Here is a 27,685-nt window from a genome sequence, read left to right on the forward strand (position 1 = left end):
TCCTACTAAAAAAAGTAATGCTCAGTATAGGCAAACTATACTAAGCATTGCTTTTTAGCAGGAGGGCTTTTCGCCGAAAATTGTACTGTTAACGGGCATCTTTAGAGTTTCAGCTAATGTTGATTGGAGCTAGCATAGAGTTAAGGGGCCCATACACTCAGCCGAATTTCTGGCCGACCGATCGATCCTGATCGATCGATCGATCGTTTGCAAATCGGTTGGCCAATCGACCGATCGATGGCCGATTTCGATCGATTTCGATGGATTTCCATCGAACTGGTAGGGTGGAAAATTTAGGTCGATCTGATGAGATTGCTTATCCGTTTGCATTGGCCTTAATGGAAATCTGATGGCAAAAAAATGCCATCAGATCGAATTTAAATAGATTTCAAACTGAAATCTATTGGAATTCTATCCTGGTAAAAAATGTTCTAAAAACGCATCAGATAGATCATCAGATGCATTTCTTATCTGTCTGCTGCCAATCTGACGAGTGTATGGGCACCTTTACTGGTTAGACTTAAGGTGCGTACACGTGCCATACTGTAGCTAACGACGCGTCCATCAGACCCTCTCGCTGGGCGGACTTTCTGACGACAGTAGCACGTGTGTACACGCTGTCAGCAGACTGCTACTGTTGGCAGAAAGTCCGCCCAGCGGGAGGGCCTGACGGACCTGTTTGCTACAGTATGGCATGTGTACGCGCCTTTAGAAGTAAATATACCAAACTTGCTAATTTCAATAATAATTGGGGGATACATCAGAGTTCCGAAACTGCTTAGGCCTATTTCATACAGGAAGATATACTGCACGCTTACTGGGTAGTTCAGCCTCCCCCCTGACAGCCACCAAGCTTTTTGTGGCAGTAATTAATTAATGCATTCTAACAGTAGAGCTTGCAACCCCACACGTGTCTTCGATTGACATGCAGTGGTTTCCAGTCTCATTCAGCGGTGACTGCCTCTTCACTGCCTGTGGTGAGTGCTACCAGAATCGCCCAGTCAATGCATGGAAGTAGCTGACAGGTGGTGAATCCACTGCCTTCAGCCTACCAATGGGCCCTTAATACGTTCGTATTATAGCTACATTACTTGTGTGTGTGTTTTAACATGGATCTTAGAATACGGTAATCTTGCATTATTGATTTTAGCCCATTTTATAATATTAGCATGATACCGCCGATAATCACAGTAACAAAATGTTTGCTCTATTTATACTTCTATTTAAGTACCGTAGCTGCATTTGTCAATCCATGAATGAAAAATGTCTCTTTAAAATCTTTCTTACTCATACAGTAACACACACTAGCCGAATGGTTACCAGGGTAAATATTACAAACACTATGTCTGAAAAGACAAACCCTATGGGTAAAAATAGGAGGTAAACTCCAAGGTAAAAACACCAAGTGGTGCTAGAATAGGCCACCCAGCGATACGGGGCCTATACAATGTGTTACCCTAATTGCGTAGAAGGGTCGCACCCGTGCCAATATAGAGGGTCTTTGCTGATCCCCCCCCCCGATTAAAAAGAAAGAACGGGGTGTAGCTATCTCACAAATGGCGGGTGCTAACACACAGAGATAGCAATGCAGGGTATGGGATACCACCACTGGCCAGCAGTACGTCGATATTGACCAGGGGGGCGCCCAGAGTCCTAACCGGCACTGCTGATCCCAAAAATGGGGAAGAGGACGGAGGGTAGAAAAGTGCACAGTGCTATACAACAGTGAATCACCCTAATATGAACATATTTCACCCCAACGGGCTTCCTCAGAAGGTGCTATACAATATATACAATGCTGTACACGCTATATACAAAGAGACCCCCCCCCCCAGTCACAACCCCAATAGCTTAAGTCAAAGCTACCTGTGTGCTGACAAGCTGCTGACTATATACCTGGTCTGGCAGGAAATGGATCACACCCGGTGGGTGGAGAGAGGGTAGCCCATCCCTCCCAATTATCTCCTCCATAGGCGAAATAGAAGCCAGCCCCCACCTGAATAAAAGGCCTGATAGTGCTGCGTGTAGTGGCCCAGTGTAGTTACCTAGTTAGGTGTGTATCTTGGCCGATCTGTACAGTAGGCGCACGGTGGCTGCAGATGTATGAAACGGGGGCGGGCCGGTATGCCACTTCCGCCCCCTGTTTGGCCATGTATGTGATAGTGTCTCTATGGCGATGAATCCGCCCCCCTATGACGCAATGCGGCTGGACCAATAGTATAGAGGTCAGCGCCGCGCTAGGTGTAAATGACGCGTCACGTGACGCCATGGCGTCATAGCGCATGCGCCCAATTGGCCGCTTGCCCAGTATACATGCGGGTAGCCATGGCTAGCCGTCACGCCCCATGTAACTAAGGGTGATAATGGCAACAAATGTACCCAAACAGTAGGCGTGGTGGAATGTCGTGCGCGAAGCAACGGCACTCCCACCCGCAACTGATAGGGCGGTAGAGCCTATGTATATGAGGTTGCCATGCCAACCACCTCAACCAGGCGTACATGTCCCAGAAAACTGGAAGAGATGGCCAGCCAACAGAAATATGTGCATCATTAAGGTGCTCGAATTGCGGTGCATAAACTGGAACATACATCCGAGGAGGTGGCTAAGAGGGGGCGGAGGGGGGGGGGGGGGGGTTCGGGAGGTAAGGGTGGGATCGAGAAAGAGGTAGGTGAGGGCTACCCACCTGTCTAGCCAGAATACACAGCAGGCGTCAGCTGGGAGGCCAGATGGGGGAGGACAAAAAGGTGTCACACTTATATACAAGTCAGAACTACTATGCACAATACAGAACTATGAAACACTAAATATGAGCTACATGCAGGAAGGTAGCGCCCACGTGTTGATCAATCAATTCTATGAACATAGAGGTGAACGGTACCCAGCGGTAAACCGAATAGATGCGGAGGTTAATAGAGGCTCATAGAAACACAGAGTTTCACAGAAAACAGGCCAGATTAAAGTCCTCATTAAGGCCACGGGGGGCGATCGTGTCCAAACGGAAGATCCACTCCGATTCGATTTGTGTGAGTTTCCGATCAAAATTCCCACCCCTCCTATCCTTTCTCCAGCATTGTATCCCCCAAAAGGAAATGTTAAACCGGCAGTCACTATGGAACTCATTCATATGTCGTGAAATAGGGGTGCTGCTTTTGTGTTTAATGTGACCCACATGTTCCAGCACTCTTTCCTTGGGTGATTCACTGTTGTATAGCACTGTGCACTTTTCTACCCTCCGTCCTCTTCCCCATTTTTGGGATCAGCAGTGCCGGTTAGGACTCTGGGCGCCCCCCTGGTCAATAATGACGTACTGCTGGCCAGTGGTGGTATCCCATACCCTGCATTGCTATCTCTGTGTGTTAGCACCCGCCATTTGTGAGATAGCTACACCCCGTTCGTTCTTTTTAAACGGGGGGGGGGGGGATCAGCAAAGACCCTCTATATTGGCACGGGTGCGACCCTTCTACGCAATTAGGGTAACACATTGTATAGGCCCCGTATTGCTGGGTGGCCTATTCTAGCACCACTTGGTGTTTTTACCTTGGAGTTTATGTTACCTCCTATTTTTACCCATAGGGTTTGTCTTTTCAGACATAGTGTTTGTTGTGTTACTCATACAGTAAGAAAGATTTTAAAAAACCTCCCTAGCGGTATGGACAGTATAAACGTGCATACACATTAGTACTCTCCTGCACTGTATACTAGACCCTTGCTTGACACATTTTGGCAAGTTACAGGAAAAAAAAAAGGTTTTAAAAATAAATGTTATCACTTTTTGCACAGAAATCCTGGGGAAATTGAACGCCAGGGAGGTTTTAAGCATAAAAGTTTGCGCGAACTTTCGTGAACCACAATAGGGGATGCGAACTTTGAAAACTAGAAACGTTTATGCTGGCCACATAAGTGATGGAAAAGATGTTTCAAGGGGTCTAACACCTGTAGGGGGGCATGGCGGAGTGGGACAGACGCCAAAAGTCCCGGGGAAAAATCTGGATTTGACGCAAAGCAGCGTTTTAAGGGCAGAAATCACATTGAATGCTAAATTGCAGGACTAAAGTGCTTTAAAACATCTTGCATGTGTATACATCAATCAGGGAGTGTAATTAGAGTACTGCTTCACACTGACACACCAAACTCACTGTGTAACGCACAGCAAACAGCTGTTTGCGTAGCGACGGCCGTGGTGGACTGGTGCGCACCGTGGCGATAGCGGTTTTCAAGCCCATATGGTCGCCGGGCTATGGTAGCTCAATGATAGAACAGTGACTGTCCAGCTGATCAAATTTGGTCTGTCCACAATGAAGCAACGACCTTATTATCTTCTTGTATGTAAGTAGGCATAGGTAGGTGCCGCAGTATAGGTAGGTAGGTGCCCCAGCAGTTAGCTAGGCATAGGTAGGAGTCCCAGTATAGGTAGGTAGGCATAGGTAGGTGTCCCAGTATAGGTAGGTAGGCATAGGTAGGTGCCCCAGTAGTTAGCTAGGCATAGGTAGAAGTCCCAGTATAGGTAGGTAGGCATAGGTAGGTGTCCCAGTATAGGTAGGTGGGCATAGGTAGGAGACCCAGTATAGGTAGGTAGGCATAGGTAGGTGCCCTAGTATAGGTAGGTAGGCATAGGTAGGTGTCCCCGTATAGGTAAGTAGGTGCCCCAGTAGTTAGGTTGGCATAGGTAGGTGTCCCAGTATAGAGATCGTTAGGCAGGGCCTGGCTGGCACAGTAATAACAATCACCAAGGTCCAGCTGCAACAGATAGGGCTGTATAGTGTCAGTGGGCAACACAAAAAAAAAAAAAAACACATCAGAAGAACATTAGCTGTTGAGGGGTGCTATTTTAGCAATAACAATCAGCCTGGAGCAAGCTAACAAGCCTACAAGAGCCTAACTAATCTTTCCCTATGAGAGTCTGCCAGCAGCTGTCCCTTCACTAAGTAATGCAGGCACACGAGTGAGTGTAAAGCCCGGGCTGCCTGCCTTTTATAAGGGGAAGGTGGGTGGGGGGAAGAGTGGCTCCAGGAGAGAGTGTAGCCTAATTGGCTACAATGTGCCTGCTGACTGTGATGTAGAGGGTCAAAGTTGACCCTAATGGCGCACTATGGGGGCGAATCGAACTGCCGCAAAAGAACGCAAACCACCGAAAGTTCACCTGGAACCGGTCGGGCATCTCTAATAGTAGGGAAAAGTATTGCGGCTTCCCATTTGTCTGAGTTTCTTAGTAGGACCACAAGCCAGGAGCCTGTAGGAACAGATGTCCAGGCACCCTAGACTTTACCCTCCATGAAGCTACTAACACCCACTGAACCACACAGCAAGTGTGATGGCTGTCCCAGCTGTCACTTCTCCATTACTTCCCTTGCCCGTCATAGGTCACTACAGGTGCCCCTTAGTATAAGATAGCCAGAAATACCCTTAATATTTAGTAGCTAGATGTGTTCCTTACTGAAGGGAGATCTGGTCAGTGGAATGTCAAGACCTGGGTGAGCAAACTCATTTACACTCCGCTCGGGGCTCTGGATAGGTAAGACAGGCATTTAAGGAGGGGAGTGAACAGCCTTTTCATTATCAGGCGCCTGTAGGCACGTGCCTACATTGCCTTATGGTAAATCCGGCCCAGCGGCAAGCTGATACCAATGATCGGACTGATTGTAATGCACATGAATTCTAGGTTGTTTTTGTGCCAGAGTATACTTCAAGTGCTAAAACTTTGCCTCTCCAGTAGACTGTGGCAGATATTGTGCACAAGTAACCCAAGTGGGATTATTTCACATTTCCTATAATGTCATCCACAGCTTGGAGACACATTGTTACATTCCAATGCAAGCATAATTTGGAGAACTCTGAATCACTGATTCCAATCTCCTCTGAAGAGCGTTTATTGCTTTACCAATCAACACAAACAACCTTTTGGGGATACCATGGGCCAGTGGGACACCAGGGAGGGATTTACAATTTATAGCTTGTCATAGAAATGTGAAAACCCATAAAATGTACAACATAAATTCCCATTTCTTCTGGCCAAGAAAATATGGAATAGTAATTAAACACAACTAAGTGAATTTACAGTTGTATCCATGTACTTATGATCATTTAACATTTTAAAACCACAGTCCAGTCTCCTTTTGTGAGGAGATGGTGGAAACAGGTACACCTTAGTCTATGAGCTGTGTACTAAAGCAGGAATGTCAGTCTTACATCAAATCAAGTATGAAGCCAAGTATAGGCATTAAATGATCAATCATTGTCAAATCTGGTGAAGCAATCAAAAGTCTAAACCTGTCTGCTATGTTTCCGACAATGCATGAGGGGAGAAGCAATCAATTGTGCTGGATTTTCCCAAATTAATAAGGTTTCCCTTTTGCTGTCGTGAGACTTCTCCTACTTTTCCCTCTCCATACAAATGAACAAATAAGTTCAGCCAGTTGGCATATTGGTAAATAAGGCTGTTTCTGTACCAAAAAAAAAATAGCCACTAGCATGGCTATAAGGCAGACATCAAACCAACAAGCATTGATTCCGGTAATACCTTTAACGACTAACTGTATATGGTTTATTGCAAGCTTTCGAATCTTTAGCTTTCATCTTCAGCAGTTCTGTATAATGCCTGAAGAAGAAACGTAAAGTTTCAGAAGCTTGCAATAAGCCATGTACAGTAAGACATTTAGGTCCCTTTCATACTGGCGTGTTGCATTACCTTGTTTTGCCGCATGATAACGTTAAACCAATGAAAGTCCATGGGGCATTTCATACCTGGCGTGGTACGATGCAGTGGTGAGGTGCGATGTCTCCAATTTGACGCATAGGAAAGAATGCATTAGGGGCCAGCATACGCGGTTATGTGCCGTGACTGGAAGTCATGTAAATCTATGGCGATGCAGGTTTTTTAACCTCCTGAGCGATAATCCCGAGCTGAGCTCGGGGTATGTCGCGCAGGAGGATTTCTCAGGCCCCGCTGGGCCGATTTGCATAATTTTTTTTTTGTTACACGCAGCTAGCACTTTGCTAGCTGCGTGTAACTTCCGATCGCCGCCGCTCGCCGCCGCTACCCGCCGTTCCGCGCAGCCCCCCCCTCCCCAACCCCTTGCGCAGCCTGGCCAATCAGTGCCAGGCAGCGCTGAGGGGTGGATCGGAACTCCCTATGACGTCACGACGTCCATGACGTCGGTGACGTCATCCTGCCCCGTCGCCATGGCGACCAGGGAAGCCCAGCAGGAAATCCCGTTCTGAACGGGATTTCCTGCTTACTCTGATCGCCGAAGGCGATCGGAGTGGGTGGGGGGATGCCGCTGCGCTGCGGCTATCATGTAGCGAGCCCTGGGCTCGCTACATGATTTAAAAAATAAAAAAAATTAAAAAATAGTGCTGCGCCACCTCTTGGGCGATATAATTGTATCGCCCAGAGGGTTAGGGCTGGTTCAGACGGACGTTTGCAGAGCGTTTACAGCCAGCGTTCAGGGCTTGGTGTTAAACGCTCCCATTCAAGTGAATGGGAGCGTTTGTACCAAGCTTTCAAGCGCGTTTACACAAACGCGGCGTTTGGGTCCCGATTTTCTCTGGCGTTCAAGGAGCCCCTGGAAGCTACATGTAGCTTCCAGGGGAGGTTAACCGCGACGGCTAATGTCCCCCTAGGGGAAGAAAAAACGCGACCGCATCCAAACGCACGCGAACACTGCTGAACGCGACGCCAGCAAACGCAACGCCTCCAAACGTCCGTCTGAACCAGCCCTTAAACTGTTTTGGCGTTCACGTTGCGACACGCATTCACAGAAACACGTTATTTCGGGACACTTCCTTGCAAAAATTCCATCACAGGAAGTGAGTGCATAAGAACTGAAAACGATGGGTGCTAGTGTGAAATCGGCCTAAAGGTATTACCGGAGTCAATGTCTAACATCAGTTCATACTTCCCTAACTCATAACCTGCAGCTCCTTGGAGCTTGTTTACAACACGCAAGGGACACAGGCGGGGAGCCACACTATACAGGAGGCGTGGGGAGCAGCGCTGAGTGGCAGCATGAGGTAAATAACAGGCAAGCAACAATCTGCGTGTTGCTAGCCTGGCACTTTTGTTATTGGGGGACAGCAGAGTCCGGGGGGGGAGGGGGGGGGGGAATTCGAGGCACACTGAAAGGACACAGAGGCTAGTCATTAAATACACAACTTGCCTCTGTGTCCTAATATGATTTGTCAAAGCCACCTCGGGTTTTCTTTAACTTTGCTAGTTCGGCCCCTATTACTATCGAATAGCGATATGGTCCTTTGGGCACCCCTGTCCTAGGAGAATACTCAGGTGAAAATGTTAATTGCATATGGTCCTCTGTGAGATAACGTGAAGTTGAAGAAATTCCTAAAAAAAAAATATGGGACAAAACAGGCATTAAATATATGGAGGCAATTTACGGCATTAACCCCATTGTCTAGAATATATTCCTAGTTCCAGTTTACAGAGAAAGTGATGTGCCTGCCCACTACCTGTCACCCACACAATATAATGGCAACGCATCAGTTTCAGCATACAACGCACTGCTGTATGTATTTTCAGCGCATTGTGGATCTACTGCCATTACAATAAGGAGGGAATGGAATCTGCCCAGCTGGCGTAGAGCATTCCCTGTAAGGTCTTGGCCCTAATACAACAAGTACATCTGTAAGGCTTGGTTCATACAAATAAGGGGTGTCCAGTCATACCCTATCAGTTTGACAGTTGGTATCAGTTTTGTATGCATTTCTATGGCTGTGTTCACACACAAATGTCCTGTCCAGTCCTGTCAGTTTTCTATGGGTGTGTCCACACGTATAAAGTGTACATTTCCAGCTCAGTCAGGTAAAACAGACAGAACACTGACAGGACAGTACTGGACCGGACCATAAACTTACAGATGTATGTGTGAACCAGGCCTTAGAGAAACACTGACAACTGTTTCTAAACACCTCCTGAAAATGATAGTTTACCAAGCAGTAATGCTAATACTGTCTACAATGCTTTGAAGGTCCCTAACCTGGAGCAAGTATGAAGAAGAGTAAAATCAGAATAACATATCTATATATTATTTTCAGATAAGAGATTAAAAAAAATAAATCCATAAGAGACTAAGGATCAGCGGGCAACTACAATTCTTCAGAAAGTAGCCAGTAATTACATATTCCATATTTCCCTCGTGACAGGTGTACTTAAAGAAAACCTGAACTGAAAATCAAAGTCAAAATAAGCATACACAAGTCATACTTACCTTCCATGTAGTCTACTCCTCAGCGTCTTTCACCTTTCCCGTGTCCTGTTTGTTCACTGTGATCAAGGGAATTTTCCGTCCTCCATTTTGAAAATGGCCATTACCCATAACGGCTTTCTGGTCAGCACACAGTTGAACTGTAACATGGCCCACTTGAGCCATAGGGAAACATGGACATTACCTGGTACATCAGTTTTCCTCTCAAGCTATAACTGACAGCAACTGATATTTTACTGACAGCAACTGATATATTTTAGATCTGACAAAATATTGTCTGAACTGGAAGGGATTATTGTCAGAAGAAAATGGTGAGCTTCTGAGAGGAACTAATGGCAAGGTAACTAAGTAATGTTCATTTGAAGTTACCTCATGTGTTTATTTTAAATATTTTTACTCAGTACAGGTTCTCTTTAAGGTTAACATTTCTCTGGGGGAAAAAAAAAAAAAAAAGCCTACCCATGTCGGAAAAAAAATAAAAAGATATAACAAACAACATATGTGAGCCCTCTGTCTGGCACTCATGCCAACATTTCTGCTGCAGAACAGAATCCAGTTGTCATGCTAGTCTGCAGTACAAGTGAACAGGCTTTTGGCAGAGGTACAGTTTAGTGGCCAGTGCAGCAGCTGTTCTTGGTACAAACTGGAAGCTTTGATCTTTTGAAAGGCAGATAAAATACATGTTCTCCTTGTAGTAGGCATTTAAAGAGCTCTTAAGTTTGTCCTTGTTATCTGCTGACCTCATGTACAAGAAATTACAGAACTACCACTCATGTCATAGAATTAAGTATCTAATAAGACTGTATAAAATTACAACTGCCATGTACAACCTGTGAAGCTGGACCCCTTCTGAAGAGACTAGCTTGCTGAGCTAACTAATGGCTCATTACACACAGCGGCAGAAATGTACAGCAGCAGAAAGGTTTCTGGTTTATGAACTGGATTTCAAGTGTAGTACGAATCTTTGTCAGTGCACACATCCCTTTTCTGCTGTTGTGCTGGTAAGCAGTGGGCCATCTGTCATAGTGGGTAGGCAAGTATGATGCCAAAGGGTGACAGCCAACCAGTGTGAAGCCAAAGTTGACCAGACTTTAGCATCCAGCCCAAGCTAAGATGCAGAAGTTAGATAGGTCAAGATATACACTGCCCTGAGAGACAAATGGAGGGCTCATCCTGCTGCCGCCCATATCCCCGACGACGTAAAATACTATTACCCCTCCGAGTCGTCACAGATCGGAGTGAGATGTAATTTGGGGTCTGATGATCAAAAACTAGATAAACCAGCACACGTAGTAGTGGGGCATGGCAACACAATTGCAGAATGACTTGTTTGCTTAAAGTGGAGCTTTATCAGTAGCTAAATATTGGCTCCACTTACATTACATATGCATTTCACTGTCCACGTTTGGATTTCACAGAATTTTTATATAGTATTTGCAGAGAATGATGCTCCTGACAGCTCATGGCAGGTTCCATGTTTGTCTGTCTCCTATGAAGCCAATTGTGTCGTCATGTCCTCCCTGCTTCCTGATGATTCCACTCACAAAAAAGATTGTAATGGACAACACTACTGTGCAGTGAATATTAATTAGCCATGTGGCTAGGAACAATAGCGGACTCATGTAGTATACTCTGCCCTGTGATTTTTCAGTGCTGTGAGCTGGACTGCATTACAAGCTGCTGTAACATGAGCCTGTAACTTCTCACTAGCAGCCGAGGGGAGGACCCAAGGTGGGGAGAAGTAGCCCCAGAATGCTTTGCAGTATGTTATGCGGCCTCTCGTCCTTTTAAGAGCTTGGGAATAACAGCTTTGCTGTTCAGCACACATCAAAAGTAAGAGATTTTTAACTTCAGTATTGCCTTTTTGACTTCCTTCTAAACTGTTTAACACAGGAGAATAGAGGTTTAAATTAGCTTTTGCAGCCTGACAGTTACTCTTTAAAGGAATACTATCGATACCCAAGTGTTCTAAAATGACAATGTACAATTAATGTCTAAGTAGCTGTGTAAACATTTTCCTACTTTTCATGTTAAATATCAGTGGCAAAAGCTGTAATTTATTAAGGGTAGGAATTAGCTATATTGGGACAAATCAATTGCAGAAGGGGTGTCTGCTTCAATGCACAGCCAGAGTTGCATATTACAGTACAGAAAGCAAATATCAAACATATCAAACTCTGAAAGCAAAAACAATATGAAAAGCTGTGACAATTAGTTACATTGCCTCTGCTCTCTTCAGACAGGTCAGTCAGAAACACAGGACACAGAAGCTGCAGCTGTTCTCTCTGTCACACAGAGAGTTACACATAGAGTTAACTGATCAAGTGTGAGGGGAATTTCCCCTCTCCTCATGGCTCAGTCAGTCAGTTTTGGCGTCAGTAAACTTTGAAAGTATTTTGCTAACAGTAAACAAAGAAGTTGCTACTAAAATGTATACACCAGTACTTAGCAGCACTTCCCAAACAATTCCTGTGAAAGTCTGAGCTTTCATGAATAGTCATTGCATTGGGTACTGAAAAGAAAATATTTGTATTTTATTGGAGTCCAAGGGTACAGGTCTAGATGTCTTAAGAAACACTGTACACACGCCCGATTATCAGTCGTTACCGGCCGCCTCAGACAACTCAAGTCAAGCATGTGTATAAGCCTTTATGCTGGGAATACACGTTAAGTTTTTACTTTAGATAGATGGGTTCGATAGATAAATTCCAACCTGTTGGATCTGGTCGATTCTACTTTCGTTTCGATTCTCCTCATTCAAGTGAATGTAATTGATAAGAAAAGATAAGGAATCAAGAGGAGAATCGAGCAGTGAATCGAGAGTAGAATCGATCGAAAGCGAAAACGACGGCACAAACGAACGCAAAAACACATCGTGTATTCCCAGCATTAGAAACCAACTAAATCCAAAACAAAAACCAAGCAAATCAGCAAAACAATCATGTTGATTTATGTAAATTAAGAACAGTATTATATTTTGAACTGATGTTTTCACATGAAAAAAGTCTATTGTACAGCTATGTGCCTACCTATATATATTCTAGTAGTGGTGAGAAAAGACATAAAAGGGAAAAGCCCTGGATTTGAATGCTTACAATCTAAAGGAATAGGGGAAAAAAATAAATAAAGGAGGTGGGTAAATACATAAGGTTTTCATTCAGGGCTGTTGAGTTTCTGTGAAAGAGCAGAACTTGTTCAGAGGCTGAGACTGAAATGTCCTAGGCTACCGTAGTTGCATGCTAATCTGAAAATGTGGGGTTTAAGGACATTTAAATCCCTGAATAAGCTAGGTCCTGAATACATGAGATATATGTTGCAGCTGCGTAGCAATCCCCGCATTCTCAGATCCACAGGTTCTAATAATCTAGTCATACCCAGAGTCCATTTGGAAACTTTTGGTCCCAGAGCCTTCTGTCATGCTGCCCCTACGTTTTGGAACTCCTTACCTCAACAGATCAGGACAGCTCCATCCCTGGACATGTTTAAATCCAGACTGAAAACCCACCTGTTCAGTTTGGCATTTGCAGAAATATAACTTTTGTTGTGTGAATACTTCATCCTACTACCAATTACTGAATCAGAGAGCCTAAGTGCTTTGAGTCCTATGGGAGAAAAGCGCTATAGAAATGTTATTGTATTAAAAAAAAAAAAATTCAAATAAGGGGCTAAAGGAAGTTCTAGGTGTAATTCCAATACAAGCCTGCAGGTGGGGTGTGGTACATGAGGAAGTGAAGCCCCACTGGACACAAGAGTGTTCTGAAGGCAACCAGCAGAACAGAAGCAGTAATGTGGATGGTCATAGATAAGGAGAATGTTATGTCAGCTGCATGTCAACTGCTCCCATTAAAACAAAATGGAATGACTAGCTAGGCCATGGGCCCACAAACAAAAAGGACTGGTTTACTGTTCTTGAGCCAGCTGGGGGCTTCACCATGCATGCAACAGACAAATTAAAAACAACTTTTTGACGTGCCTATGTAAAACTATGCCTTGTATATTGAATCTAATAAAGCAAGGCCTACAGTAAGTAAAGCATGCACCGTATAAAATGTGCACCCATCACATCCCTCGCATGCCAAGAGCAGATTTTATGTCCACCACAGAACAAGTGCAACAGTCATGTCCCCAACAAAACATATTATTCATGTCTTTTGCATAGCATATACAGATAATATGTGCCTCACATTGCAAATGCCCCTTGCAGAGCAGCAGATATTATGCTCTTCACATAGCAAGTACAGATATGTCCCTCGAGCAACAAATACAGATGTAAGGTCCCCTACAAACAAGTGTAGAGATCATGCCCCTTACACAGGAAATGAAGAGGTCATGTCTCCTACAAAATAAGAGCAGAAACCATGTCCACATGTAACAAGCACAGATAACATGTCGCAAACAAAGCACAGATATTATGAATCCCACTGAATGAATGAACATATCAAATAATGTGCCATCATCATCCTTTCCATAAAAACTGCAGCCATCATAAACCCCACACTATCACAGAAGCTCCATTACACCCCCACCCAGAATAAGTGCCAGCATGACATAAATTAAGCTACTCCAACCCTAAACTAAACCCCCCCCCCCCCCCTTCCAAAGAAACTGTCAGCTTAATTAAGCATAAACCTTCCTACTTCCATCCAGAATGCTTATTAACCAGTGTCAAAACCCATGACCCCCACCTAGAATAAGCCATGAAGCCTCCCACACAGAATCATCTCCAATCATAACAAACCCCTCGCATAGAATCAGTGTCAGTCATTACCATGCACTCGCTAACCCACCCAAAATCAGCATCAGCCATTAACCTGGCCTTTCTTGCATCTTCCATTTGGAATCAGCATAAGCCATTACAATGCCCTTCTTTCCAGAATCAGAGTCAGCCATTACCATAACCCCTCACGCCCAGATCCAAAGTCAGCAACTACCATAATGTCCAGCCCCACAACATGGGCAGCAATGACGGTAGCTCTGTGCCCAAAAGCTCCCAAGTAAAATATTCTCCACATGGTCTCCTTTGCACAGGCACAGTGACAAGGTAAGCAGCCATCCTACTGGATGCTACTGTCTAGTGACCAGAGGTAATACAATTGGCTGTAAGGAAGCAGTGCAATTGCTGCTTCCATGCAACTGTGAAAACAGGAATAGTGTCTGTAGCCCACATTCCTTACAAAATAAAATATTTACCAAATAAATGAAAAAAATAAAATAAGTAACCTTCATGGGCCTGTAAAAAAACGCTCAGCAGGCTGTACCCATTCTGCAGGCTCAGGACACATGAGATAGGTGGATGTCAGGTGGACAGAATGTGGATTACAACAACAACTTAGCCACTAGCTACTACTCTTGGCAGGGGATAAAAGGGTTAAAAAATAAAACTTAATAAAAACTCAAGTTTGCTTTAAGATAGACATTTGGAGGCATTATGTTATTCAGTGTTTGAGCTTTTTGATTTTCAGCTTGTGTGAACTGAACTTTCAATGTTAGAGCTGCTTACACCAGATCCATCCCTGGGCCTCCTTTTCTCATTTTGCCTTATCTGCAAAATCCTACAAGTAAGTCCCTTTCCAGATGTGAAAATTCTCTGCACTATAAAAAAAAATGCTAACAGCTTTCTCCACGCTGCAGGAACTGGGATTCAGCTTCAGCACAGGGCTTGATCTAGCCAGATATACACTGCTGCCAGTTAGAGTAGTCCAGCAACAAACTCAGGCCCCATTCACACTGAGCATCGCAAGACGCTACCAAAATAACTAGCGTTTTGCAAAGCGATTTTTCCACAATTTTTCACTGTATGGCACAGGGCTGTGGAGTCGGTACAAAAATATTCCGACTCCGAAGTTCATGATACCATCGACTCCGACTCCTTAGTCTAATACTTACCAGGGCTGTGGATTTTGTACAAAATCATCTGACTCCAACTCCGGGAACTTTAATTGCCAATTTCTAACACAGAGCAGATGGTAAGATTTTACCTTCTCCAGACACCACCTTGATATTTATAAAGTTCAGCCTATGCTTAAAAGTACACCTAAAAGGTTACCAGTTCTCTTTTTATTATTATTTAGCATTTATATAATGCCAACATATTCCATATTGCTTTACGGAGTACATAGTCATGTCACTAACTGTCCCTCCATACCATCCCTACCTTACAGACATAAGCATTTTAGTCTAGGGACAATTTTTTTTTTTTTTTTTAGGGGGAAGACAATTAACTCATCTATGTTTTTGGGATGTGGGAACAAACTGGAGTGCCCGGAGAAAGCCCACACAGACATGGAGGGAACATACAAACTGTGCAGAGTGCCCTAACTGGGATTCAAAACAGCCGGGACCCAGTGCTGCAAGGTGAGTACTATCCTTTAAGTCACCCTGCTGCCCTTTTCATTTTGATTATTTGAAACCTGACTAACTGAGAAAACTCATCTACAAATGTTATTCCCTGTCTTTTGTCCCCTTACCACACCAAAATGTAAAAAGCCACACTGCAAACTGTCTAACAAAATTTGGCGTTTGCGTGGTAGCAATTTTACTTTAAGACAAAACAAACAACATTTATATTGCACTTTTCTCTGGGCGGACTCAAAGCGCCAGAGCTGCAGCCACAAGTGCACACGCTACAGGCAGTAGCAGTATTAGGGAGTCTTGCCCAAGGGCTCCTTATTGAATAGGTGCTAAGATTCGAACCCAGGTCTCCTGTGTCAAAGGTAGAGCCCTTAATTACACTATCCAGCAGCTAACATTTTATGTGTTTGTAGATGTGAGTATAGCATTTGCTCAGCATTCCTCTGTATGGCGGGTTACCAACAGAACCATCTAAAAAACGCTATGTGCGGTGTTTGTGAACTGAAAACGACTGCCACTCTTGGCAAACATCTGCACATCACTTTATTTGGAGTGCATTAGCTAGCAATGGATTGGTAGCTTTACTGCTAAACTGTCCGAGTGTCAAATGCCTGTACAGGAAGTGCCTTTTTATATTCCAAGCCTTTTTGTGAGCACCAATTATGTTAAATCTAATGTCTAATATCTTAAAAATATATTATGTATGGCCAGCATATGATGCATATTCATCCTCAACAACATACAGGACAGACACACACACACACACACACACACACACACACACACACACACACACACACACACACACACACACACACACACACACACACACACACACACACACAGCTATTAGCCACATAAGTCCCTGGTTTTTATACCTCCCTTTTATTGTTACAGCAATGGAAAATACTTCGCTCTGGAAATACAATGTGAAAACTGACCTCAAATGCCTTTTACTAAATCTTTTTTTTTTTTTTTTTTTTTCAAATTACCATAAAATGCATAAAATGGAAATAAGCGTTCGGAGCGATGCTCAGGAATTTGCTAATAATAATGAAGTAGGAATTATGCCTCTGCTCACAGAGCTGGGATGTGATGCATTTCAATCAGGCTGTGTCCCTGCAGTGTGCTGAATGACAGGGGGAAGTGGCCTGTGGTTTAAGGGGAGGAAATGAAAAGGAATTTTAATAGAACAAACAGTGGCTCCGCTTCCTATAGGCATGACTTCAAAGGCGGCCCAACCCCAGAGCAAACAATATGTTACAGAGGCCATCAGTCATCTAATAGCATGGGAAGCCTATTCAGACCTTGATAGTGTAAAAGATGGACAGCCTGCACAAGGAAACAGGTCAAGCAAGTCTGGGCTGAGGAAGCAGCAAAGATGCTGAGATGATAGCCCCAGTAAGCACCAGTAGCAAAAGACTGCTTTTAGAAATGGGACACCACACACAAGAATGTGACACAAAACAAGATCTTTCTATGCATCGCAGCAGCCCTGAAAGGGGTGGTATTATTAGTATAATTATAACGACACACTTCAAAAGGCACCAGCCTCACAAAGATATTGTACACGGACGGGAGATTTCAAAGGGCGTGCGGGACATAAGATGCATTATTAACTTCAAAGAACTTCTGACAAACTCTAGAGGCAAGTGTGAACATGGCATGACTGTCAAAATATGGCAATCTTGCCCTCTGCATACTGGGACATATCTAACTGCAACACCACAGCATAAGGAGGGAGTTTTAAGTGTACATCACCCAGTAAATAAGTGATTTTTGAATTACCAAAACTCCATATATCAGCAAACAAAACACAGAATTTTGGTGTCTGCAAGCAATCTAAAGCTTCACCACAAAATTCCCTTGCCACGGATGCCACATAAAGCGTTTGCATGGAACTAGGACGTTACAAGGGGATATATTCACTAAACTGCAGTAAGCAGAATAATGTGTGTAAAGTCTTACTGCATGATGGTTAGAGAAGAATGCAATACATTACATGCAATGCATTACGCTCTACTCATTGTGTGGTAAGACTATACGCACATTATTCTGCTTAGGGCCTTTTTCACTAGACAGCTGAATCGCAAATCGATAGTGATTTTTAAATCGCTAGGGTTGTTACTTTATCATAGTAATCACGAGAAGTATTTTCCACTATAGTGATTCAATTTAGGAAATCGCAATCGCTTTCTGGAGCGATTTTTACAGTGATAATGAAATGCAAATTAAAAATCGCAATCGCTATCGCATAACAGAATTAATGAAAAATCACAATCGCTGGCGTTGTGATTTGTGATTGCGATTGCTAGTGGAAAATGGCCCTGCCAGTTTAGTAAACATGCCCCAGTGAGCCCGATTTAGGCTTGGTTCATATTGAGCTGGATCATAAATGGCTGGTTCGGTTCACTCCATTGGTGTTTTGTGTCCGGTTCGAGTCTGAAGCAGATGCGTTTCCACCACAGGCTTTTGTGAGAAACTCATGCATTGTCTGAAAAAAATAACGCAGGTCTACTTCCAATTCTTGGAAAAGCAAGCAATTTAAGAGGAGTGAACCAGTACTCAGCAATGAAAGCAGAGGATGAGCACAGTGCATAAATTCAAAAAAGGGTGCTGTGCCAATTTGGGGCTCCAGGGAATGCTGCTGGTAGAATATTGGTAAAGTTACCGAAATTCTACTATTGGGCAGTGGTTAATTTCGATAGTAGAATATCAGTAATTTATACAGAAATTTCACTTTTGCCTAAACCTGTTTTCCACTAACTCTCCCCTCTATTGATGCCTAACACTAACCTACCTCCTGCGCTGCTAAACACCGGCTCCACAGATACATGCGCCTCCCATTACTGCTAATTATCGGACGCCGTACTCCATGGGCGCTGCTATAGCCGCAATTAACGCTGCGGTCTATGCACCAAATTTACCTTTTGGCCGCCAGCAATCAAATTAGCACAACAACTAGGGACCTAGCAATTTCTTATAAAGGTCAGTGACGTGACGAGGTGATATGATGCAGTGCAAACTGACTAGGAAGCTCTTCATCTAACAGAGCATGCCAATAACAGAGCCTTATCCAATACAGGATCCTCTCTACATGACTGACCTGCCCTTTCCATTCATCCTGAACACCCTGTGGGTGACCCCATCTACTAGGAATCTACTACTAAAGCACTGGTGTGGAGTGATGAAAAGGCTTCTCCAAATGACTTCTTCACACTCTCCAGCTACAAGATATGTGTCCCTCCTCCCTCTAATGCCCCAGGGTACAATGAGCACACAGAGGAAATGCTAATCTCCTGGGAAAGGGTCTATTAAGCCCCCCTTCTCATCCACCTCCTGTCCAGGTGTATGGTGAGGAGAGATGGATGGATGCATCAAGACCTAACACCTCAGCCATGCACAGAACTTCCTGTAACAGGTAACAAGACACCCAAAGCCACATCACTGCCAAGAAAGGGTATACCACTAGCTGTGTTCTTCCAAATTATGTCTTTTACAACAATACAGCTAATAGAAAATAATTTAAAAAAAAAAAAAAAGGGGAGGAGACTTTCATTGCTCACCTTTCTTTGTACAAATACTAGAAGCCTGGCCATCATAGTGATACTCTGACTATCTAAATCACTGACCCATACACAGGTCACATGCTCTGACTTTCCTGATGCATTAAAGTGATGAAAGCAGTTTTCAAAAGTCTGCTTTAATGGAAACCTAAAGTGAGACAATCTGTAGCCTCCCATGTTATTCCCTTATAAGAATGTCATGTGGAGTTAGAATACTTGATCAGTACAGCCATGTCGGGTCAGTGGATCAGAAAAGCAATATTCAATGGATGATCCCTTGCCTATGTCACCTTATCATAGCCCCAGTCTACTGTTAGGCTGTGAGTGCTTTCTGAGTGCTCTTCTGACCATCAAAGTCTTCTGAGCGTTTTTTTAAAAATGCTATCATCGATTTGCATTACAATCGCTGTAAAATTGCAGCAATCATGATTTTTCAACAAATAACCATAGCAATTTTACCGCAATTTTAATGCAAACCAATTTGAGAGTTTTTAAAAAATAAAAAACGCTCAGAAAAACACTCAGAAAGCGCTCATAGTGTCTACAGCCTATTCAGTTAAAAAAAAAAAAAAAAGTAAATGATATAGATAGATAGATAGATAGATACACACACACATATACACTTACACAGCGTATCCCCAGCATTGAGTGTGGAGGACTATCGCAATGCAACTTTCTCACCTGACTAAAGGTGGGTACACACATCAGATAAAAGTCTTTGGACAATGAGGCTAGTTACACACCAAGACGTTGCGTTATGTGCTACGTTAAGGTCGCATAACGTGCACCTAACGCAAGGCCTGGTGCTCTTCGATGTGGACGTCAGAGTGAGCCGCGTTGTGCAGCTCACTCTGGCGTCCATGATGCGTACTCTTGGACGCATGCGGCATCACGTGATCCCGCCGGTCAATCGCCACACAGAGCAGCCGCACCAGGAAGTAAACACTGCACGTCACAACGTGCAGTGAATATTAATTAGCCATGTGCCTGGCCGCTCTCCGCTCCTCCCCAACATGACTGAGCATGTGCAAACAGTCTAACGCGGCTTAAGCCACTGTAAAGCTATGGTATGCTGCACTTTCGGCAGAACGTGCAGCGTTACATGTAACGCAACGTGGGCTGTGTGAACAGCCCACTTGTGTTACATTGCTGTGCTTTGGGGGAGCGTTACAGGCTGCACTAACGTGCGCCGGTAACGTCTTAAGGTCCGTACACACGCCGGACTGGAGGCAACGACGGGTCCGTCGTCACCTCCCGCTGGGTGGGCGTTCCAGCGACAGTCCGGCGTGTGTACAGTCTGTCTGCAGAGTGCAGACTGATACGGCTGTTTCTGAGCGATCCGCCCGGCGGATCGCTCACAAACAGCCGTATCAGTCCGCCGACAGTGCGTACACACGCCGGACTGTCGTTGGAACGCCCACCCAGCGGGAGGTGACGACGGACCCGTCGTTGCCTCCAGTCAGGCGTGCGTACGGACCTTAAGTGTGTAAGCAGCCTGAAAGATCACAGACCAATTTAAACCCCTTCCATGTAGTATGAGAGCCATATCTACACAGTCTATTCTACTGAGCAGAACTCCCCATCAGATAAAAATCATTGCAAGATCCTGCACACAAAGATGCTGTACACATTCAAAAGATCAGTATCTGCAAAAGATCAGTTCCCGCAAAATGCATTTATAGTCTATGATATCTGCAGATCTCATACACACCTTGTTTAACAGACATTCATCTGCAGATCCAAAGATCCATCCTGGTGGATCTGATCCTGTAACTTTTCAGTCAAAATTGTTCACAATTTTGATTGGATATGTTGGTACATGGCATACATTTTCGGACAGACATTACCACAGTGATCAAATCTGCCAGGAATCGAACAGGGAAATCGATGAGCGTATGACCACCTTTACACGTGTCCCAAAACTGGACTACTGTATCTGTCTAGCTTACTGACAGTGACCCACTCATTTTCCCTGGACATGAAAGCTGCCAAAATAATGTTATTCTGTACAAAGCTGAAACGAGAGCAATATGGAGGCTACCATATTTATTTCCTTTTAGGCAACACTAGTTGCCTGGCTACCTTGCTGATTCTGTCTAATACTTTTAGCAATAGACCCTGAATAAGCATATGCAGATAAGGCGTTTCTAACATTTTGTGGATCTGACAAGGTTAGCTGCATGCTTGTTTCTGGTGTGATTCAGACACTACTGCAGCCAAATAGATCAGCAAGGTAGACAGGCAACTGGTATTGTTTAAAAGAAAGTAAATATGGCAGCCACCATATCCCTCTTGCTTCAGTTGTCCTTTAAAGAGAACCTGTAACTGGAAAAAAAAAAAAGTTATATACTTACCTCAGTTGGGGAAAATACCTAGATAGTCCAGAGGAATTTGGATCCTGCAAAGGGTCCCTTTAAACATATCTGACAAAAAAAAAAAAAAAAAAAAAAAAAAACTTGTTGCATTCGAGAGAACAGTTTACACCTGCGCGGAGCACGAAGAAGCTCGTGCAAGGCTTTTTCCTCCATGCAAGAATAGCTTTGCACTTACTGATCAGGCGCGGCCTGCATTCACACATGCACAATATAGCAGCAGTTGTACACCAGAGGGGAAGCGTGTCAGCAGAGAGTGAGAGGGCCCCGGCCAGAAGCATTGTGGGAGGAGGACATGGGAAGCCTTTGGATCATACCATGATTGACCAAAATATTCTTTCATCCATCGCTAGTGGATGGGATGAGACATTTATTATCACATAATTGGGTACTTATCCGTTAGCCGGGCGCATCCTCTAGGTGGCGACAAAACTCCACCAGAGTTACATCTTTCCCTACTATCCATGTCGGCCTGGAGGGGGAATAGTAACTAGCGCCACCTGCCGGATGCGCCCGGCTAACAGATAAGTACCCATAATTGTGTTATTTTAACATAAGAAAGACAAGTGGAAGCACCCAAACAGCCTTGACCAAAGGTTTACATACCCTTGAAGTTTTTGTCTGATAACATACACACAAATTTAGACACCCAGGTTAATAGGATATTAAGGGTAATTTTCGACACCGGTGACTTGTTTGCTTGTAATTACAGTAGTGTATAAAATGTCATTCAGATTTTGGGCTCTTGACAGTCTTCTGTACATTTCAGCCACAGTGCAGAAGGTTGTTTAACTTTATAAAACAGGTAAACGCAATATAAAGATATCCAAAGAGATGAAACTGCCAATCGGCATCATAAAGAAGTGGAAATTGAGGGGATCTGTTGACAGCAAGCTATGATCAGGTAGACCAACATAAATGTTACCTAAAACTGCCAGGAGAATTGTTTGGGATACAATGAAAAGTCCACAAGTGACTTCAGCTGACATCCAGGCTTTGCTACAGGAAAGTGGTGTGGAGGTTTCAAGATGCACCATAATGAGGCACTTGCAACTGCATGGTCAAGTTGCCAAAAGAAAACCCAACCAACCATTGAATCTGGTCAGAGTTGACGGCAAAATGATTACAGCATGTTCTCAGTGAATACCAGAAGACAATTTGCACACATCTGCTTGGAAAACCTGTGCATGGGACTCACTTGGACTTTCCAACATGACAACAATCCCAAACACAAGGCAAAATGGACCCATCATTAACTGCAGCAGAAATAAGCAAAGGTTCTTGAGTGACTATCACAGTTTCTTGAAATTAATATAATTGAGTCACATTGGGAGATCTAAAAGGTGCCCATACATTAGAACGAATATGGGCAGATTCGACCAAGAGACAGATTTATCTCTATTCGAATCTGATCAGAGATAAATTTGTCTCTAATCAAATCTGCCCATACACTACAGGCCGATTCCCTTCTGATTTCAGCATGAAATCATCAGGGAATCGGCTGAGCAACTGCGTCCCCCAAGACGTATAAATGTACGTTGTGTAGTGCATTTATACATTACCTGTCCTGTAGCAGCTCGCCGGGTCCATCCGTACATTTTGCCGGGTAAGCCGCATACACACTAGCGGTGCATAGCGTCTGACGTCAGCCGCTATGCTCCTTCGTGGCCTCAGACATAGCGCCGCCGGCGTGTATGCGGAACCCGGCGAGATGGATGGAAACTGCGTGGAGGCTGACACCGAACAGGTAATGTATAAATGCACTACACTACATACATTTATACATTGCAGCGGTGGTTTCATGGGCTCATCGCTTGTTCGCAATGCGGCCGCCATACCGCAGCGCACCCGACCAACCAACCTCGGCCCAACATTTTCCAACATGCACGATCGACTGTGCGGCCAATTTCTGTCCCGAAATTGGTCGCTTTGTCGGTCGGGCATGCACTTGGCAGCACCAATTTTCATCCAATTCTACTATAATAATCGAATTGGAAGGTCGAGTGGTTGTTTGGTCACCTAGTGTATGGCCCCCTTAACAGGTGCAGTTATTGCAATTTACAGGAACTGGAGGATTACTGCCAAGAATAATGGGCAGCTTTACCCTCTGAAAAATGAAGCCCATCACCTACAATTATTGCAGAAGACTACAAGCCATCATTGATGGTCAAGCAGTAAATGCACCGTACTGAGAACTAAGGGGATGCAACAGTTCTGTTTTCTTTAATGATTGTAATATTTGGAGAAGTTTAATTTGAATCCCAGTAACAATAAATAGTAAATGTGCAAAGTTCTGTATCCAATTGGGATCAGCTATATAACTAAAGTGGTAAAAAAATGGTTCCCATGGGGCACTGGAATCTGTATACTGTCACTTAAATCAGGTGATACCTGTTGTTAATGTAGATAGCACAGCATGTAAAATATGCCAAGCAAAGAACTGCAAAAGGAGATAAACTGTACACTTGTCATAAATACACAATACTTCCATTTAAGATATATAATGAATGATACACCGAGAGAAAGAGAAACTGATCAATCCTGTCACTCTGCATATTGCCAATAAAAGTGATGCCCATTAAAATCACTATCGCTTAGGGTGCATACACACATCCAATGTTAATTGGCCAATCACTGACCAATTCTATCACCTCCACATAGCATGCAGGCCAACAGATTTTGAATACTCTGAACAGATTGGGTAGTTGAAGCTCTCATACTACATGGAAGTGGTAAAATTAGCAATCAGAATTGGGGGTGTGTTTCCCCCGACATTTGCAAAAAGCAGTTTGATCAAGCCGAGTACAAAGAAAAATAAAGCAAAAATAAAGTTACCCCAAACCACCAGACTTCTTGTTTTAAAGTCTGGTACACACTTTCAATTATGATTGGCCAATAACTGACCTATTTTACCACCTCCATGTAGTATGAGGGTTTACCTACACAATCCACTTATAAACAATGGTAAATAATGAGTAAAAAAAACAAAAAACCACAAGGGGTGAATTCCAACATACACCTTACAAGTATGTGCGCCATATAACATATAGAAAGTATACACACTTATAACACTTACTAATTGAACATAATTACAGTAATCAGTTTTATCATAATTGTCCAAAATTCGGCGCTAGTCTACTTTAGGGGAACCAGCAGGAAACCTCATAGGGAACAGTTCTATTACAGCACCCTCTACAGCACAAAGCATTGTGATTGGCCAAATAGTGAAGGTGTCGTTTACTACAACCTATCAAAAACCTAGAATTTAACGAGGCTGCTTTCTACCCAATCACGTTAGCTGAATTTCCCTTTGAGAATTCCTGCTGGGTCCTCTAAAGTAGACTAGCACCTAAAATTCTTTACAGACAGTATATGTACAGTATTCTAGGTTATAATGCGCTCCAGGAGCACTTTTTTGCACTCAGTTCACTATACAAAGTTTGAGATTACATCGGTAAATAGTATATAAACTACGATACCCCAAATAAGTATTGAGGATGTTTGGACAGCATTCATAAACCAAATAAAACTATAAAGAAGGCCATTAGCCATACGATTCATCGGACAATAGATTCTCCAATCAATGTGATTGTAATATATCTATCGGACACAATCCTTCCGGTCCACTAATAGATGTAAAGCTGCTATCCAATTCGATCAGTTTAATGGATCAAAAAAATAGATCAATTCTATATATATCTGATAAAACTAGATAGCAACTTTCTTTTCATTGGTGGGCCCAAAACTATCACTTCTGATCGGAGTCAGATCAATAGTCTGAAGAATCATATTGTTAATAGCCACCTTAATGCCTGGTACACACCATGCAATTTCCCATCAGATTGATGAATCGTAATTTCTGACATATCAGATTCAGTTTCCAATCCATTTTACAATCGATCAATTGATTTACAATCGATCAATCAATTTACAATCGATCAGAAAACTGATTGGACCTGTCAGAAATCATAGATTCGCATGGTGTGGTGTACCAGTCAATCACAATCAAAAACAAGAAAATATGTTCGCATCGGAGTACCTGAAATGATGGTACCACCAACATCGGCTACTTCATAAACACCATCACTACCAAGAGAGCTGTTTCTTGAAACAATGTTGCTAAACAGTGCTGAATGCCATAGCTGCTGATGACCGGAATACAGGAGGTGATCAGATCCAGCATCAGGTAGTCAGTGGAAGTTGCATGTCCGGACACAACTTTCTGCAAAGTTTTCACTCGAGTTCTAAAACTTCTGATCAGCGAAAGGGACACTCACCTTCGGAGCACACGAGTCCGCTGGTCCTCTCCGGAGTCCGCCGGTAGCTCCGCACCCTGGACCGGGAATTACGAACACATTCAGGGCTATCAGCGGGATGAGAAATCGCAGACACGGAGCCATGGTCCGTAGCCTGTGAGAGACTTGCCTGGACTCCGCACTGAGCATGCACACCAGCACTTCACTCAGCTCCGCCCTCTGCTGGACCAAAGTGTGGGAGTTCAGCAGCTCACTGCACAGCAGCCAGCTGAAGAAAGATCCTGACAGATGGTGTGAGTGAGACTTCCCATCTGTATGGGTTGCCCTGTGCAATGTACAGTTCTCCTGTCCCACCTGCTTTGCTTTGGTGACACCCCCATTAACACATGCTTCAAATCCCATCATAGCATACAAAGCAGAAAATAAATAGCTGCTTCACAACATCTATGGTCTGTGATTACTGGTATAAAATGAGATGTTTTAAGTAATTGGCCTGTAGCATGAGAGATTTTAATTTTTAAGGATAGTAGAAGCTCTAAAAATAAATTTTATTTTTTGCTGTACATGTCTTGTCTTGCTGAATGCTCTTCACAACAGTGTAAATATAGACATTTATTTACTTTGCATATGATTTTCATTTATATTATTTTGTGATGATAATTTCTGCAGAACTTTACAGAGCACATTGATCAAGTGCCTGGAGGCAACCTCACAGCTAAATAAGGAAAATACAAACTCATAGGGCTCTAGCTTGAGATTCAAAACCCATGGGTGCACCAGGTGCCAGGCTAGGTGAGGGTGACAGGTGAGGAGGCGGGGAGGACAGCGGGAGCCAATGCTATGCGTCCCTACGCAGGACGCATTGTAAGGTATAGTATTGCTAATTGGCGTGGGAGATCTTCAATCAAGGTAATTGAAGATCGCAAGATAAGAGGATATTGTTATTCGTTGGATCATTTCCGAGGATATATTGGCGTGGGAACATTTTTCTTAAAGGTACAGGTAAGTATTTCTGGTTAATTTAGAACATTAAAGGACTTTTCTCGTTGTTGCGTTTTTACTTCATTTAACCCTTTACGGAAATGGGTAAGGGGTACTTTGTACCCCTATACTTATTTCTCCTGGGAGGAGGGCAGGCATCTGGGTTCCCCTTTTTAAAGGGGACTCCCAGATGCCACCATGAACCCCTCCAGGGAGTCGTCGCCCCACCTCCTCCTGGGGCACCGGAGGTGGGGAAGAGCCCCTTGTCCATAGATTGCACAAGGGCTCCGGGGCGGAGGGGGAGGCTTGGCTGCCCCTCCCCCCCGGAGCCCCCCATACCATGGGGGCTGGTATAGCTCAGGGTGAGAAGCCCCAGTCGGCCGGGGCTCCGCATTCTGGCTATCCCAGCCTGCATGGGGGACAAGGGGTTACAGAGGCTCGGGAGGGGGGACCCCACGTTGTTTTTTTCAAAAAATTTCCCACACTCAGAACATAACACAAAAATTTAAATTTAAAAAAAAATTTTCCAAAGTGCAGCAAAGCAGGGCTTAAAACGATAAATATCGTTCAGGCAGGACCAAAAAAAAAAGTTTTAAAACGATAAATTTCATTCAAAAGGTCGGCGCCATTTTTTAATCTTTTAAAACGATAAATATCGTTTGATAATGTAAGTGAATGGGGCGACATTTTTATCTATCGGTGCTGGCCGCCATTTTTCACTGACCCGCTGTTGGTGGGCCTTGAGGACAGGGTTGGGGAACTGTGGGCTAGCGAATCACTGGAGAGCGGCAAAACTTCAGGGAAGGATCACATAGACTGTTAGAGGCTGAAAGAAGTCCTAGGTAAGTAAGAATGAACTTTTCCTTTGCAGCTCAAATAGCTAAAGGATACATGAGTTAAAGAAGGTAAACTTGGGTTCTCTTCCAACCTCTAGAAGTCT

General features: G+C 43.8%; 1 protein-coding gene across 1 annotated transcript in view; it reads right to left on the minus strand.

Moving 5' to 3' along the window:
• IL17RD (interleukin 17 receptor D) overlaps window positions 1–25,920 on the minus strand; it is a 148,763-nt gene extending 122,843 nt beyond the window's left edge. The window contains exon 1 of the mRNA XM_068251740.1: window positions 25,786–25,920. Coding sequence (XP_068107841.1) covers window positions 25,786–25,908 — 123 coding nt within the window. The 5' untranslated portion in view covers window positions 25,909–25,920. The remainder of the gene's footprint in view (window positions 1–25,785) is intronic.
• Window positions 25,921–27,685: the final 1,765 nt, after the last annotated feature.

The sequence above is a fragment of the Hyperolius riggenbachi genome, chromosome 9, assembly GCF_040937935.1.
Source record: "Hyperolius riggenbachi isolate aHypRig1 chromosome 9, aHypRig1.pri, whole genome shotgun sequence".
NCBI classification, from domain to species: domain Eukaryota; kingdom Metazoa; phylum Chordata; class Amphibia; order Anura; family Hyperoliidae; genus Hyperolius; species Hyperolius riggenbachi.